This window comes from Asparagus officinalis, unplaced genomic scaffold (assembly GCF_001876935.1).
Source record: "Asparagus officinalis unplaced genomic scaffold, Aspof.V1 AsparagusV1_Un93, whole genome shotgun sequence".
Lineage (NCBI taxonomy): Eukaryota > Viridiplantae > Streptophyta > Magnoliopsida > Asparagales > Asparagaceae > Asparagus > Asparagus officinalis.
Window position 1 is genome coordinate 161,251 of NW_017972359.1, and position 18,660 is coordinate 179,910.

At 36.4% G+C, this 18,660-nt stretch overlaps 1 protein-coding gene across 1 annotated transcript; it reads right to left on the bottom strand.

Moving 5' to 3' along the window:
• Positions 1-9,491: 9,491 nt before the first annotated feature.
• LOC109827214 (60S acidic ribosomal protein P0-like) lies at positions 9,492-18,459 on the bottom strand. The gene is made up of 2 exons (XM_020394177.1): positions 18,163-18,459; positions 9,492-9,848 (listed from the first exon to the last, which is right to left on the bottom strand). Exons 1-2 carry the CDS (start codon positions 18,457-18,459, stop codon positions 9,492-9,494), a joined length of 654 nt encoding a protein of 217 aa, XP_020249766.1.
• Between the last annotated feature and the right edge of the window lie 201 nt (positions 18,460-18,660).

Sequence of the window (18,660 nt, forward strand, 5' to 3'; positions counted from 1 at the left end):
TACCATTTTCTAATAATAAATATGTATGTGTTCTCAATCAATCATGACTTATGTTTTAAGAATTATGAAAAAATATTTTCAATTGAAAACAAATCATGAGAGCCATGGGAATCATGACAAACATGAAATTTCAAATGAAAATTAAATCAATCAAATAAAATCATAAATTAAAATCTAAGCCAATAAAAATAAAAACAAAAGTAAATTATATGTTAATACTTTTAAGTCAATACTTTTAAGTCAATACTTTTGTTTACATATTCAAAAATTTCAAAACACATTTTTCAAAACTAAAAAAGAAAAAACAAAAACACAAAAAAAATATTGATTTAAAAATCAAAAAGGTTTTGGCACCCAAACATTTTTGGTGCCGAAAGATTTAGGGACATGACCCCTATCATTTAAGCTCAAAACCCTAGGGTTATGAACTCATTTGGGCATATTTAGTGCACGGGATCAGTCATAGCAATAATCACTCAAATAACCCTTTCGATTGTAATATATACAATGGAACGAGTACACTTGCTTATGTTGACCATCAATTTATGCACGTGAAACATTTACAAACAAAAATAGTCTTCTAAAATTATTTTGCAAATGTGAAAACTTTTTCAAATCAAAATAATATTTGGCCAAATGACCAAATCTACCATAATATTCACACTTAAACACACGAGCATGGTTATGATGAACAATGGGTGCATGTGCATGTGTGTGTGATGAGGAAACTTTGTTGGATGCGCATGGAGTATTAATATTTTTATGTTTGTGTGCATCATAACAAAATTTAGCTAAATGGTCTTTTCGGTCACAAATAGAACATTTATAAACTTTGCTATATATGTGTGCATGGTGTATGGGATGTTTAGAAGTAGTAGCATGAGACTTAGCACACATATTCACAAGCTTCTTATGTTTATCAATGCATGAATTAAGGGTTGAATCTAGAGAAGATATACGATTTTTCATTTGATTCAACTCATCATTAGGCATATTAGCATTGACATTAAAAGTAGAGCAAACATACTTATTTATAAATGAATTTAATTCATTTCTAGTGGTTTCTACTTCTAATATGGCATTGTTTTTATCGAGTTAAGCTAGTCATAGACGTGGTTAATTTTTTATTTTCCAAACTTAATTTCTCATTGTTTTCTTTTAATATTACATTCTCTTTAGCAATAACATCAAGTTTAGAAGCTAGCAACTCATGATCGGATTTCAAGTTAACATGCTTTCTTTTTAAATCAATAAAATTATTATGCAACTTAGTGTAGGCATGCATTAATCTATCATATGCACATGTGAGTTCTTTAATAGAAAGTTTACTTTCAAAATCCGAATCGCATACCATACTAGGGCTATCGCCTAGTGGTCGAGTGCATGATGATGATGCTCCAACCTTACTTGAAGTTGATTCCGCCAAAGCAGGTCGAATCTCCTCCAAGTCCCCTAGATGTGCTTCTTTGAATTTTCACAATGTGTAAGCACTATCAAATGAATCAAGCTTGTTAGAAAACGATGAGTCAAAAGCATTAAGAAAAAATTCTAACAAGAGCTTATTCATTGTAAACATTTTATAATCATGGTTGCTCCACTTGGATTTCTCCAACGTGGGCACAATATAAGCACAGCCGATAATTTTCCATAAATCGAAGTGTCTAGATCAAACAAAGAGTTTAAATCTAACACACCATTAGGCATAGGAAAAACCATCTAATCTAAGAGTAACATTAATAGCATAACCTAAGCTAGGTGCACTATGCATATCCATGATTATATAATGCAAGCAATATGAAAAACAATCAAAACTAGATTAGTAAGAAAAGATGGATCTTTGACTCTAGGCGATTAAGCCACAAATCAAGAGCACCAAGCTCTGATACCAATTGAAAGTGCCCTGGGGGTGAATAGGATAATATTAGCTAATCCGATTTAATGCCAATATAAAACTTATTAACAAATTATCCTAGCAAGTATAATATTCAATGAGATATATGCAAGGATATGTACTTAACACAAGGGTGAAATAAACATGAAACGATATAAACACGATAGTAGGCAAATAACCAAAGCAAACACAAAAAAATAATCACGGAGTTCGGTCCTTCTGACCTATGTCTCTGCTCCCCACTCTCGGGGAGAATCCACTATCATAATGGGTTTTTGACGTTCATCCAAAAATGTTTACACCTTACAATCTTAGTTTTCTAGCTCATCGTAAACTTTCACAACTCACACTCTTACAATCACACTCTACACCCTCTAAGTATTAGTCTCTAGCCCGTGTCGCCTTCATCAAGTACTCAGATTTACAACCTTTCCCTAAGCTTTACTATCGATGCCACTCCACTTGGAATCGATCCCGTTTCTCACCACACACTCCTCTCAGTGCACAAGTGTATTACAACGTGATCTCACAATGAATGCTTAATTACAAGGTTTTTTCTCTATAATGGATGAGAACTCAATTTAGCTCACACTCAAGCACCACTCACCACAACCCAAATTATACTTAATGTGAAATACTAAAAGCTCAAGGGGTGTGTGTGTTCCATGAGTAAATCAAATATAAACTCAATTAAAGTCTAGCTTATGGAAATGATAAACAAACATATAAATAGCTAGAGATTGAGTTTAGAAAACTTCTCCAATGATAACAAGAGTGAAAGAGATGATAGAGATTGAGTTTAGAAAACTTCTCCAATGATAACAAGAGTGAAAGAGATGAGATGAAAGCCCAAACACGAATGGATGATCTCTTCTTCCTCTTGTGAAAGAGATGAGATGAAAGCCCAAACACGAATGGATGATCTCTTCTTCCTCTTGTGAAAATCTCTTCACAAACAAAACTTGTAAACATACTTAAACCAAAAATTAAACATCATTAAACTTGTTTTTAAAACACTCTTGGTGATCTAAGAAGTTAGAGGGCATGGGGTATATATAGGCTCATGAAACAAACCCCAAAAACCAAGAAAAACTAAGGAAAAAGATAAAAAAAAACCCGAAAATTCAGCATTCTGGAAAACTAGCTGTTACAGTGTTATAAGTCGACTTGCTATAGTACATAAATCGACTTATAACTAGCCGTTACAAGCTAAAAAGATCATATAAGTTGACTTATACAGTACATAAGTCGACTTATTACATATAAGTTGAATTATAAGTCGACTCAGCAGATAGTTTCAGGTTTTGTCAGTTCATAAAATTTTTGCTTAGCTGACTTTATAAAATCAATTAAAAATATCAAATCAACTCCAAAAATAGTAAAATTTTGAGAGAGGTTTTTATACATGTAGATAAACATTTTAGAGAAATAATTTCTAAAATATCACTTATCATTTGTGAGAAATAAATATTTGAACATAGATATTTTAGATTCTGAAAACTACTAAAACACCCGATTTTGTAAAATCAATTTGATATAATAAATCAACTCCAAAAATGATAAAATTTGGAAAATAGTTATAAACATGTAATAAAATATGTTAGAAAAATAATTTTTCAAATTTTATTTCCCATTTATGAAAACTCATCAAAACAAAGAGCTTGAAGTATTAAACACACATGAAAAGATGTTAGAAAGTGTATATGAATATAACTATTGTTTCATATCTATAATACCAAAACAACTTATCCACATGAAAACAAATATGTATGTATATGAATATATATCTATTTGCTTGTAAAAACTTTGTTTATGGATAAACCAAAAAACGGATAAACCAATAAACTGTGTGTGTATATGATATTGAGCTTGAAGTATTAAACACACATAATATAACACCTAAACTAATTTACCTAAGCAATCTTGATCTTCAATTGAGCTCATCTTGGTAAACTTTGCAGATGAAGCTTGATCTTGGATCTTGACTTGAAATTGTTTCACTCCACTATTCCTTCCATCCTCCAATGGATATGATCGTGAATTCTCGATTCCATCCAACCTCCAATTAAGATATTTGTGTAGATTACCTAACAAAATAAATCCAAGCACTCGATGCACAATGTTAGAAATTGTTTGTAATCATCAAAACAAGATTAAGGAGTAGGCTCATAACTATAAGGCTAATGAGTACATATTTAAGGATATCTTGCAAGCACTGGTCGACGCCGATGTGCTCAAGTTGATGCCAGAACAGAAGACCGTTTCTACCAATATGACATCGGTGCAATTCAAAGACTTTCCACCCATTGCAACTCCTAACGGTGCCATCCCTATGCCCAAGGGAGAGCTACACCTAAAGAATATTAACCCACATGGTCAGAAAGGGAAAGGGTTGGTACCTCTTACTACTCCGAAAGGAGAGATAATGTGGGTCCATCCCGATTTGCTTGAAGACCAACAATTAGCAAGCACATCAGCAAAAAAAAAGAGGAACAAGGCTAAATCCTCAAATGTGATTATCCCCTCTATGAACGAAGATGATGATCATCTCATCCCTCTTACCAACTCGGATGAGGAGAAAGAGATTCTTGTGGCCCAACAAGAAGCTAATCCAAGTACTAGATCAGGAAAGACATACTTGAAAAAGTATGATCAAGTCAGTCAAGGAGCAGAAGAATAGGCTGAAGAAGTTGGGGGTTCTGCCCCTAAGAAACCTACAGACTAAGGGAAACAGAAAGAACTCCGCTATAATAAAAATCTTCTTCAAGGAGCTGAAGGATCAAACGCTCCCTTCTATTTCAATGTTATGACATAGTTGGCCAATATTCCAGCCAGGATTACCCTATATGAGCTCTTGCGACTGTCCAAGACCACGAGGGAGGCCCTGATTGAAGCTTTAATGGACACAAAGAGCTTTATAACACAAGTTCCTGCAGTCCCAGAAGCTACAAAAGAACAATCCGTCGCACAATGCTTACAAGCTGCGAGAAGTTTGCCATGCATATCATTCACACAAGAAGATATGCAAATCAAACACATGTATGATAGACCACTGTATTACACAGGGTATATTGGGTCCTCTGAGATCAGTCGTGTTCAAGTCGATCTGGGCTCTGCACTCAGCATTATGTCGTACAAAGTTATGCAAGTCCTTGGGATTCCTTTGCATCAATTGAGTTCTACCCAGACTACCATCTTTGGCTTCAACGCTAACAGCACCCAACCCTTCGGCAAAATCAAATTCAGGTGCCAAATAGGAGATCTCAAATCAGAGGAAACTTGTTACATCATAGATGCGGACACATCCTACAATCTATTGTTAGGACGACCCTGGATTCATACGAACCATATCGTCCCGTTTACCCTTGATCAGGTAATAAAATATGCTAATGATAAAGGAGAAGTCAAAACCCTGATCGCAGAGAAGTAACCTTTTAGAGGTTTGAAGAATTTTCATACCGACTCAGTCTTTTATCTGGACTCCCAAGAGCCAGAGCAACTGAAGGAAGCTGTCGGTAGTGGCAATGAAGAGGACATCGAGCCCAAGCCCAAGGAAGAGTGTCCATTGGAGTTAGATTTGAATGTAATGATCCAAAATAAGCTCAATAATAATGATGTACCGAGTGATGGAAAGTGGTACATTAATGAAGATTTCAATTTGGCTTACTTGTCTAATGTGTCCTCTGAATGTGAGAAAACAGAGACATATACAGATGCAAGTATAGATCCATGGCACACATTATATGCCGAGACATCACTTGATTTACCGCTCAAATCATCCTTCGCTACATTCGAAGAGATGGAAGATGTGCAGAAAACCTTTTTCATGGTCTCATCTAAAAAGAAAGGTCAAAAGCTAATCTATTTTGGTAAAGTCAACTCTGAGTTACCCAAGTGGGAAAGTTTAGATAAAGATCATGGGATCCCACAATTTTATTATCATAAACCTAATTCCATCCATCTAATGAGAAGAATGGGTTATGACTTTGACAAACATGAAGGTTTAAACTTCGGGAAAGGAAGATGAACACCAATTCAATCTTTCACTCCAGAAGGAAAACCTCGTGATTATTATCATAAAACTGGAAGAGGGTTAAGTTATGTTTCAACTCCTCCCCTTTCAAAAAATGAAGCCGATGATTGTTTATGGTAAGACCATTCATCCGGAACATCATCGTAGGAATCTGATGTGGGCATTGGAACATTCTTTAAAAACATGTCTGTGAACATGACTTCGGCTAGTCATCCATATAAAGATGTAGAAGAGGATGGTGAGAAGTTGATTGAGTCAATCAACGACCCTTGGATCAAATGCCTTAACATTTTATGGGACATGTGCTTCAAACAATGTGAGCCGCACACAAAAGATAAGGTAATCCAAGTCAACATGAGGGATGAAATCAATCCCAAGCCAATCTTCATAAGCGAGAAATTATCACCATCCAAGAAAAAAGACCTCATATCTCTCATCAGAGAATATATAGATGTCTTCGCTTGGAATTATAAAGACATGTCTGGTCTTGATCCTAAAATAGCCATGCATCGTCTTAACATCAATCCGGATGTGAAGCCTGTTAAACAACAACAATGTCAATTCCGTCCAGAGATCATGGAGGCGATTGAGTCAGAAGTCAAAAAGCTTATCGACTCGGGCTTTATCAAAGAGATAAACATCCTAACGGGTGGCTAACATAGTTCATGTGTGCAAAAAAATGGAAAGGTCCGAATTTGCATCGACTTTCATGACCTAAACGCTGCATGTCCGAAAGACGAATTTTCATTCCCCATCACAGATGTCATGATCGACAATACTTGTGGGTATGAGAGAATGTTCTTTATGGACGGGTTTTCAGGGTATAACCAAATCAAAATACACCCTGAAGACGAAAAGCAAACCGCTTTCAAAACACCATTAGAAGTGTATTGCTACGCAGTGATGCCCTTTGGATTGAAGAACGCCGGCGCAACCTATTAACGTGTAATGAATATAATCTTCCATGAACATCTACGTAAGAATATTGAAGGCTATGTGAATGATATTGCAGTGAAGAGCCAAAACAAAGGCGATGATCTTGCAGATCTGAAAATGATGTTTGATATTATGCGAGCACATCAACTGAAGATGAACCCGACTAAATCGTTCTTGGGGGTAGCTAGTGGTAAATTCCTGGGATTCATAGTCACATCTAAAGGGATCTCCCTCGACCCGGAAAAGGTTTGTGCCATCCAAGAAATGCGACCTCCGAGAAACATCAAAGAGCTCAGAGGCTTACAAGGCAGATTGGCTTACATCCGGAGATTCATATCAAATCTCTCGAGACGTTGCCAACCCTTCACCAAGTTGATGAAGAAATTAGTCTCATTTGTTTAGGATGAAGACTGCCAAAAAGGCGTTTGTGGAGATCAAGTGATACCTCACTCAACCACCCGTCCTTATAGCCCCAGTATCAAGAAAATCATTCATGTTATATGTGAGAATCATGGATCATTCTCTTGGAGTTTTATTAGCCCAGAACAATAACTAAGGACATGAGCAAGTAATCTACTACCACAGTAGAACCATGATTGGAGCCGAACAACGGTACAATCCGGTAGAAAAAGAGTGCCTTGCATTAGTGTTTGCTGTTAAGAAGATGCGACACTATTTGGTCGGACAATTAATTCATGTTATCTCCAAGATAAATCCTTTGAGGGTGCTCATGACGAAACCCTCTTCACTGAATTACCGTCTAGCAAAATGGGTGATACTCTTATAGTAATATTCCATGCAATTCATGCCTCAAAAGGCTGTTAAAGGCCAAACTCTGGCGGATTTCTTAGCTGATCATCCAATATCTAATTCTTCCAAATTATATGAGGACTTACCAGATGAAGTTGCCGAAGCTTGCGTAACCCAAGAGGTCATGCAAATATGGAATTATTCTTTGATGGTGCGTCTAGGGAGAACCCAAACGGAGGAATCACCACTGGTGTGGGGGTAGTACTCGTATCCCTAAGTGGTCATGTGATCTTAAGAGGTTTCTCCTTAATCAAGCCCTGCACTAACAATATAGTAGAGTACAACGCTCTGCTACTAGGGATGCAGTTGGCCGAGGAGCTCAACATTCGACATCTCGAGGCTAACGGTGATTCCCAGCTTATTATGAATCAAGTCCAGGGAGAATACAAAGTGTGTAATGAGGATTTAGTTCCATACCATTTCGCAACATTAGAGTTAGCCCAAAAGTTCGAATGCTTCTTTATCGAATACATTCTGCGAGTCCAGAACGCCTATGCAGATACTTTAGTCTCACTGGCAACTTCATTGGCATTGCCGCCAAAGGCTGAAATAACAATATTCATTATGGGCCGTGACTTGTATCACCCCAAATTTCCATTAGAAGACTGCTCAAGTGAGACAATAGCGGAGATTGTATGTGCAACTTTAATTAAGCTCGAACCAAGGGATTGGCGGTTCCCGTATATTGACTATGTCTTGTATGAGATGCTGCCCGATGATTCTAAAGAAGTGGCCACCATCAAACGGAAGGCCCTTCGATTCTATTATGATGCAGTTTCTTAAACCTTGTACCGAAGGTCGCATGATGGAGTCTTACTTTGCTGCCTTTCCAGAAAAGAAGTGCAGGAGGCTCTTAAAGAAGCTCATAATAGAATGTGCGGTGCTTACCAGCATGGAGCCAAATTAGGGGATCGACTCCAAAGAATTGGCTACTATTGACCAAAGATATTCGCAGACACTGTTGATTGTGCTAAACGATGTCATGCATGCCAAATCCATGGTGACTTCATTCATCAAGCACCAGGAAATCTGTATCCAACATCTTCATCTTGGCCATTTGAGATATGGGAGATGGATATTGTTGGACCCATCGCTCCACCAACATCCAAAGGACATCAGTTTATCTTAGCAATAACCGATTACTTCTTTAAGTGGGCAGAAGTTATTCCTTTGAAGGAAGTCAAGACTTCAAACGTGATCAAGTTTATCAAGCATCACATTATCTACCATTTTGGTGTACCAAGACGGATAGTCCACGACAACAAAATGCAATTTGTTAGTCATGGGTTCTAGAGGTTCTGCAATAAGTTTAGAATTCAAAACGTCGCATCAAGGGCATATTATCCACCAGCTAATGGCCTTGCTGAAGCTTTTAATAAAATCATCGTGAAACTTCTCAAAAAGTTTGTCTCCAAGAGTCAATGTGATTAGGACAAAAAGCTCAGTGAATGTTTATGGGCTTACCGCACAATGGTGAGGACCCCAATGAAAGCACTCTGTTTTCTTTGGTATATAGTTGTGAAGCTATATTACCCTTAGAAATTCAGATCCCATCCTTGAGAATTGCCCTGGCGACCGGGATGACAGATGAAGAGCAACACAAAATTACACTTCAGGGCCAATCAGTTTAACAGATGTGAGCTTGGACTTGATAATGATCATAATAAAGAGAAGAGTGTGCTAAGTAAAAGACTTTGTTTCATTAATAAAGTCAAAATGAAAATACAAAAGTGGAAACTATCGCTCCAAATACAATCCGTGACTGAGGATCCGGTGTTCCAATATAGAGAGATCGTCAGCAAAGCTCCGCTCGAATTTACCCTACAACTCAGCCCGAATGGAATCTTTAGATGTATCTAGTGTCTTCGCGGCTGCGCTCCTCAACTTAGCCAACTTCTCTTCTGCAGGCTCTAGCTTCTCTAATGTTTGTCTTCGAGAGTCTTTAGCATTAGCTAAGTCGTCCTCAAGAATAGCACGAGATTCTTTAGCGTACTTCAAGGCCTTCTTGAGTTTAGCTATCTCCTCGTCGGCCGAAGCTAAAGAGCTAAGTAATTCAGCCTTAGCCTTGTCCTTCCTCAAGAGATTAGCCTTCATCTTCGTAACAGAGCTCTCCCGTGACTGAAGATCACATCCAATGGATGCTCTGGAGTCATGCCACTGCTTCAACTCAGATTCCAACTGAGTAGCAACAAAAGAGGAAACACCTCTAGTCCTCCTCTCCCCTAACTCTTAGGATTCACGCTCTAGTACGGCAAGATCGGCGACAAGGGAATTTATGAGGCATAAACATGTACCAAAAATGTTGCAAGTAAACAACCGTGTCAAGTTATAGTATAAAAGTATCGATCCCACGAGGAAGGTGATTTTAAGAGATTATTAGAATTGGTTCTTATGTTTTGTGCATGACAAAAATAGGATTAAAGAATAAGTGTGATTATGGAGAGAGATATGATGAGTGATTGTTTTGAATATATACAAGTGACAATAAATTGAATTTTAGATGAGAGAAGAAAGAATCAAAGAATAAAATAAAAAGCAAGAATAAAAAGAGAAAAATCAAGAAAACAAAAGAAAAGCAAGAATAAAAAGAGAAAAATCAAGAAAACAAAAGATAGAGGATTCAATTAAAGATATGAGAGATCTAGAATTGAATCCACTAGCTAATCTCAATTATAAAATACAAACTATTCTCTTTTTATCATATTTTAATTTAGATTTATTAAGCATAGACTATCAAACCATTTAAGAAAAGTATAATCTATCAAATTATCATCTAAGTTAAAATTACAATTCATGATAAGAATAATAACAAGATAATAATCCTAGAATTCATAAGCATAACCTATCAAACCATTTAAGATAAGCATAGATTATCAAATTCTTCTTCTACCAATTACTTCTCTAGTTGATTATTCTAAACATTAATATTTAAGTGTAAGAGAATAATTCATACAATATAAATGAAACTAGACTAGTTTCATACAATTCTAAGATTACTACAAGAATTAATTTTACATCTTAAGAAATAAAAGCAAGAAGAAAAAGAACTAATTACAAAAAGAAAAATCTAAACTATGAACAAGAAATAAATCTAACAACAAAGAATTAAAATATAAACTACAAAATAAATTACAAAAATTAAATGCAAGAAAATAAATCTACTCTACAAATTAAAGTGCAAAAAGAAAAAAAACAAGAAAAATAAATCTACACTACAAGCATGAATGTAAATCTAACTAATAAGCAATAATAAAAAAATTACTAAAAAGAAATAAAAGAGAAAAATAAAAGAAAAGCAAACATTCAAACTTTTCTTCATCTCCATCATCATCACCCAACAAAGAGAAGAAGATTTGAAGTGGAGAATTTTTTTTTATTAATTGTAACAAAATTTATAAATTTGAAAGGTCTTCTCAATTAAGAGTAACCATCCTCTCCAAATGGAGTTACAAAATTTTTTACACCTCTAACCCCTCACTCTTTACCCCTATTTATAGTAAACATCAGTGAATGAGAGCCATTGGATTTGAATCTTATCCAAAAATAATAAATTTCAGCCCTTAATTCGTAACTAACTGTACGATGGTATCAATACCAACATCGATAGGGGTATCAATACCAACATCGATATGGGCATCGATGCCCCCATAGATGTTGGCATCGATGTCAACTCTTTTCCAATTTCTATCCGAACTTCCTTCTTGTGTTTGTTCTTGGGCTTGGGCCTTGGACATTTTCTTGGCATTTTGGGCTTTAACACTTTATTAAATATTTATTTGGCTTCATGGCTTGATTCTTTTGATGGCTTGATTCTTTTGCTTTTGGATAAATTGGCATTTTGATTCTCCAATAGGCTTCTTGATTCCTCTTGTGCTTCATTTCTTCATTTACTCAAGGGGCTTTGTTGAAAGATGGGATTTTTGGAATTTATTCTTCATTAACCTGCATTTGAAGATAAAAACAATTATTAGTGACATATTTATTTATATAAAATAGATAATGAGGGTATAAAATTGTAATAAAATGTGATTATCAAATACCCCCACACCTAAATTTTTGTTAGTCCTCTAGCAAAGAAAATAAGAAAAAAATCCTAACTCACTTTCGTAGGAATCGTGATTGTATTTAGCGCATACAACAAGCCTTTAAACCCCTAGGTTACCCTAGTGGATGAGTTGTAGTCCCATGAGGGTTTGTAGTGAATATACCCACAAAATTCGGTCAACTTGCCAAGTTAAATAAGTCAGTAAATAACTAATTTTCTTTGATATATTTAGACATTCTAATTGAAGCTAGTTAATCATCAAGAAAACGTTTTTATATATAACTCCAATGTAAATCTTTTAGAAAATCTTTTTCATTATAGCAATACAAAACCAAGTCAAATCTTAGAGATTTAATTTAAAAGTTTTGAAAAGAACATGCTAACTCTTTGTTTTAAATAACTTTTAAGTCTCTTGATCAAAAATTGTTTTTCAAGACCATATATACAAAATAACAATATATATATAAAAATGGTTAGTGTTATATATATATATTCCTTCACTCTCTAATTCTTGGTGATTGTTTTCTATTTTAACGGGCTTACTAAGTGACCATTTAACGAGTTTTGGACAAATGAATCCCAACCCAATTAGGTTTAGGTCATTAAGTATAGAGATACTCCTTGGGCTTTATTACTCAGTCAACTTAGGCTTTATAAGATAGAATCACCTTAAATTCAAGAGTTTTTTTTTGTGCCCATTTTTTGCACTCTTCTTTTATAAGGTTAGTTTTTTTAATATATATATATATGTGTGTAAGTATATATAGTCTGAAAAAATGTGTAAATCAAGATAACTTGAAAAAAATATTTTCAACTCTAAGTTAAGCAAGCAAAAATTTCATTATTTTTAATTAAAAGTCTAAGGTAAGGCTTAAGTAAAGTATACTACTTGAAAAATCATTTCTTAAAAAAATTATTTGGAGTTATCATAAAAGGTGAACTTGCGTATATCACTAACTAGGAATTAGAAAATTTAAAATCTATCAATTAGATCAATTATTACTTAACTCTATTAATTTGACAAGTGATAATATTTTTATATTTTTTAAACAAAAATTATGTCAAAAATGCAACAAAAGGATAAAATAAAGAGGAAAATATGTACTTTCCACCCCCACACCTAAATTTTGCATTGTCCTCAATGCAAATTCACTGATACACAAAGTAAAGCAGATAAGAATTAAAGAACTTATATTTGTTCGATCAACCTAGAACAATGATGATAATGATCTGTAATTACTGTTAGTATGAGGATGAAGAAATCAAATAAGAGAGAAAAATTATAATTATTTTTTTATTTATTTTATTTTAGTTTATTTTATTTTTTAAAATTTTTTTACAGGTAATGAGGTTCATGAAGAACCAACACCTCTTCCTCTCCTAGCGTAGAAAATTCTAAAAATGGTTTTAGACGTTGACCATTTATTTTAAAAATATTACCATTTTTAGGATTTTTTTATCTCGACAGCCCCATGCGAAAAAACTTGTTTGACAAAAAATGGACCTGTCCATCTTGATCTTAATTTTCTAGGAAAAAAATGCAATTTTGAATTGTACAATAAAACTTTCTGTCCTGGAGAGAAATTTTTTCGTAAAATTGATTTGTCATGAAAAATCTTGGTTTTCTCTTTGTAAATTTTTTAGTTTATGTATGCATCATTTCGAATTTCTTCCAACTCATTTATTTAGAGCAATCTGTTCTTATCTGCTGAGTCTGAGTCAAAATTCAACTGTTTTATCGTGCACATTGCTCGATGCTCCAACTTCACTGGTAGGTGACAAGCTTTCCCAAACACCAGTCTGTATGGTGACATCCCTAAATTGACCTTGAAAGTTGTTCTATATGCCCACAGAGCATCACATAATTTTACAGACCAATCTTTTCTGTTATGATTAATTGTTTTTTTTAAGATTTGTTTGATCTGCCTGTTTGTGACATTTACTTGTTCACTAGTTTGGGGTGATAAGGAGTTGACAATTTGTGTGTGATTGAATATTTTCTCATCAAAGCCTCAAAAGAACGGTTACAGAAATGTGTACCGTTGTCACTGATGATCGCTCAGGGTACTCCAAACCGTGCAAAAATGTTCTCTTTCAAAAACTTGACAACGACCTTGTTGTCATTAGTTTTGCAAGCTACCGCCTCAACCCATTTTGACATGTATTCAATAGCTACTAGAATGTAAACATTTCCAAAGGAATTTGGAAATGGTCCTATGAAATCGATTCCCCACAAATTAAAAAGTTTAACAAATAAGATGGGTTGTAAGGGCATCATATTTCTTCTAGTGACTTTCCCTAAAAGCTAACAGCGGTTACAAGTTTTACAAAACTCATATGAATCCTTGAAAAGAGTGGGCCAATATAGCCCACATTGAAGAATTTTTTTAGATGTTTTTCTTGGGCCAAAGTGGCCCCCACATGCTTGCTCATAACAAAAGGATAGAACACTCCTAGTTTCTTCAGTTGGAACACACCTCCTAAAGATCTGATCAGGATAGTATTTGAACAGATATGGATCATCCCAGTAAAAGTATTTTACTTAGGAGAAAAAATAGGATCTATCCTGTTTGGACCAATGAGAAGGGATCTGGTTCATGACTATGTAGTTCACAATGTCAGCGAACCATGGAACAGATTGGATTTGTAGGAGTTGTTCATCAGGGAAATGCTCATTGATCGGAACGGTTGATGTTGGTGCATTCGGGAGTCGAGAGAGGTGATCTGCTACGGGGTTCTCTGTTCCTCTTCTGTCAAGAATTTGAATGTCAAACTTTTAAAGTAGGAGAATCTATCTAATGAGCCGTGCTTTAGCATCCTTTTTGTTCAAAAGATACTTTAGTGCGGTATGATCTGTGAAAACTTTGGTTAAGGAACTGATGAGGTAGGACCTGAATTTTTCCAAGGCAAAGACTACAGGTAAAAACTCTATTTCTGTAACAGAGTAATTTTGTTGGGTATCATTCAGAGTCCTACTGGCATAGTAGATCACATGTGGTTTTTCATCAAACCGTTATCCTAAAACAACACCAATCACAGAATCAGATGCATCACACATCAGTTCGAAGGGTAAGGTCCAGTCCGGTTCATGAATGATAGGAGCTGTGGTTAGCTCCTTTTTCAGATATTCAAAAGCTTTGAGACATTCGGGAGAGAAGACAAATGATGTATCCTTAGCTAAGAGATTGGTCAAGGGTCTAGCAATTTTGCTAAAATCCTTAATGAAACGTCGGTAAAAACCAGCATGACCAAGAAACGATCTGACATCCTTGACAGTTTTGGGAGGAGGGAGATTGGAAATGAGATCTACCTTAGATTTGTCCACTTCGATTCCCCTATTGGAAACTACATGTCCTAAGACAATACCTTGTTTGACCATGAAATGACATTTCTCACAATTGAGAGTCAAATTTTTCTCCCTACACCATTCTAGAACCAGTTTAAGATGATGCAAACATTAGGAAAATGTGTCACCAAAAATGGAAAAGTCATCCATGAAAATTTCGAGGAATCTCTCTACCATGTTAGAAAAAATACTGATCATGTAGCGTTGGAATGTGACTGGTGCGTTACACAGGCCAAAAGGCATGCGTCGGTATACAAATGTTCCATACGGGCAAGTGAAGGTGGTTTTCTCCTGATCTTTGGGAGCGATAGGGATTTGATTGTAACCTGAATATCCATCCAGGAAATAATAGAACTCGTGTCCTGCTAAGCGCTCTAACATTTGGTCAATGAATGGAAGAGGGATGTGATCTTTCCGAGTGGCTAAGTTGAGTTTTCGGTAGTCAATGCAAACTAGCCATCCAGTTTGGATCCAAGTGGGAATCAGCTCATTAGCCTCATTTTGGATCACAGTGATCCCAGATTTCTTTAGAACAACTTGGATCAGACTCACCCATGAACTATCAGAAATGTGATAAATAATCACATGATCGAGACATTTCAGAATGTCTTTCCTAACAGCTTCTTTCATCACAGGGTTTAACCGACGTTGAGGATCTCTAGTAGGTTTGGCATCATCTATCAAATGGATTCGGTGTTGAACAATGGTTGGACTGATCCCTTTGATATCAGCCATAGTCCATCCAATGGCTTCTCTATTCTCTCTTAAAACATCTAAGAGAGCTTCCTCTTGACTGGTAGTTAAGTCAAAAGAAATGATGACTGGTAAAGACTTATTCTCCCCTAAATAGGCATACTCTAGATTTTCAGGTAGAGGTTTGAGCTCTAACTTAGGGGGTTCCTCCACAGATGGGCGAAGCTGGCCTCGGGGTTCTATCTCCAAAGGTTCTCGTTGCCAGCCAACAGTAGAAATATGATTGGCCAGCGGATCTAACTCTAGTTCATCATCAGAAGACTCCACAAATATTAAGTCAGATGCACTTGAATCAAACTCACACTCTCCCTCTTGTTGTTCACTGGATATTCCCTAAATGGAATTCACTTCCATGGGTTAATCAGATGGGTCACTAGGCTGCCTTCCTAGGTTGAAGATATTGAGGTCAACAGTCATATTCCCAAAAGATAGTTTCATCTGATCCGTCCTACAATTGATCAAAGCATTTGAGGTGGCTAAAAACGGTCTTTCTAGAATGACTGAGATTTGACTTTTGAGATTGGAAATGGGTTACGTTTCCAAGACAATAAAATCAACAGGAAAAATGAACTCTCCAACCTTGATCAGAACATCCTCTACCTCTCCTTTGGGAGTTTTCACGGATCTATCAGCTAATTGTAGAGTGCATCTTGTCGGTTTAAGTTCTCCTACACCTAGCTGTTGATAGACTGAATAAGGAAGGAGGTTGACACTGGCTCCCAAGTCTAGAAGTGCCTTATCAATGTGAGTGTTACCTATGGCGCATGGAATTGTGGGACAACCAGGGTCCTTATATTTTAACGGCATGGGTTTCGAAAAAATTTCACTAAGGTTGGCAGCTAAGAAGACTTTCTTGGGTACATTGGTGGTTCTTTTCTTAGTGCATAAGTCTTTCAAGAACTTTGCATAAGAGGGGTGTTTGGTGGAAAATTTGTAGTAAATAAAATGAAAGAAATTTGATTTGTATTCTCTCGATCTTAATTACAATTTGAATTCTGATTACAAAAGAGAGGAGAATGATCTGGATTCTCCCCTTTGTTTAATTCTGGAGAGAGGAGAATGATCTGGATTCTCCCCTTTGTTTAATTCTGGGTTCTTCACAGTAGCGATGGAGTGCCTTCTTCGAATGCTCGCGTTGAATTTTCTGTCCGTTAACGATCCGAATGTCTTGTTTCACTGGAACAATTGGAGGACCCTTCACGAGTTTTGTAACTCAGAACGAGTGTCAAACTCTGTAAAAAGAGTTGTTTGAACCGAATAATCGGTTAATATGCCAAGTGTTTGAATTCTTGATTGTTGAAGAACGCTTCAAGATCTTCTTATTGCCCAGAATCTCCCTTTAGCTGATCTTGTGGATGATCTGATCTCAAAAAAAATCTAATCCTGAACTCTGTTGAGTTTGTTGATATTTATAGGGATATTAGGGGTGTAATTACCCCCATAATCCGCACCTAAATAAGGGTTTAGGCGTCCCATTAATCGGGTATAACAACCCACGTAAACCACTCCCCAAATCATGGGTGAAGAGTAGTCTCGGGATTGCTACAATTAGGTTTGAACAGGTCAAACACAAGTTTTGCGTTGCTGGGCATAAACCTGCGTATACTTATGGATGATGCGTCAGCGTCTGAGCTTGAGTTGCGTCCACGGTTGAATTGGTACCGTGTTTGTGCTGCGTTCAGTGGCTGTGAACGCGGTGCGTTAGAGCTGCATTTGTGCTGCGTCTGCGCTGTGTTTGAGCTGCATTGACAGCTAAAGATGTAGTGATCGCGTTGCTTTGACTTTGGAACGTAATCACTTGTATCTCAATCTCTGGGATGTAGGGATGAGTTTCGCACCTCGATTTGAAGAAATTGTTGCCTTGTAATCCCTTCTTAGTTGACATGAAAGTCGTCTGATTGTGACCTTCTTAGTCAAAACTGTCGGTTGAAGTCTGATAGGGGTGAACTATCTATTGTGATTTTTAGACAGCCTACAGAACCCCCTCTAAAGTTTTCGAAAGTTTGCGGTTGACTGGGATAAATTTTCGGAATACTTTGGATCCCAAAATTTTGTTGACTGATTGCTTACTTCGTCTGCCTCGAAGACATCATGAACCTAGTTGTCTGGAAGGTAACTTTTGCGTCTTGATGACAATAAACTTAGTCAAACAAGCTAAAGCCCAAGTCATTACTAACAAACCAAACAAGAGTAATGATGACAATGAATTTGTTCGGGTCTTTAAGATACTCCACTCGATCTACGATGAGGTGCATTCAGTTGTCCAGAAAATTCTTGTAGGAATTAATGAACATGTGAGGTGCGGCTACAAGAGTTGGGTAAGAGAGGGCCAAGGACAGCGAAGTAACCATAGAAACACCAGCTGCGAACTTGTCAACGAGGTCATCCTCAGTGAGGTTGAGCACCTCTGGGCTGAAGACAGATCCATTGTCATAGATAAAGAGAACCACAAGCCCGTATGAGAAGGGCCTTATCCCAAGTTTGGCCAAGAAGGCAGTCTCAAAGGAACCCACTTTATCTCCTTTCTTAATCAGCTCAATTGGGGTAATGATTTTAACAATATCGGTATTACTCTTTGTTGGAATGTTAAGCCATTCGAAAAGGATGAGTAGTGCAAATGACTGAGTCCGAGCACGAAAACACATGGCTAAATCATGCGTTTGACCGTCTGAATGCGAGGATGCGTTCAGAGGTTGAAATCCCTTATTTGAAAACGCGAAAATCACGTTTCGGGTGAGATTTTACCTAGAATCCCACACTGACTTGACGGCTACAGCTGTATATAAATGGATCACTGAGGTCAAATCAAAAAGTCATTCGACTTTTCTCTTTCTTACTCTTCTGTC

What these genes read in the sequence shown, in the direction of transcription:
- LOC109827214 (XM_020394177.1), bottom strand. Translation starts at nt 18,459, where the DNA reads ATGTGTTTTCGTGCTCGGACTCAGTCATTTGCACTACTCATCCTTTTC. An exon ending in TCGCAGCTGGTGTTTCTATG is followed by an intron (nt 9,849 to 18,162) that starts GTTACTTCGCTG and finishes GTTGCTACTCAG; the next exon opens with TTGGAATCTGAGTTGAAGCA.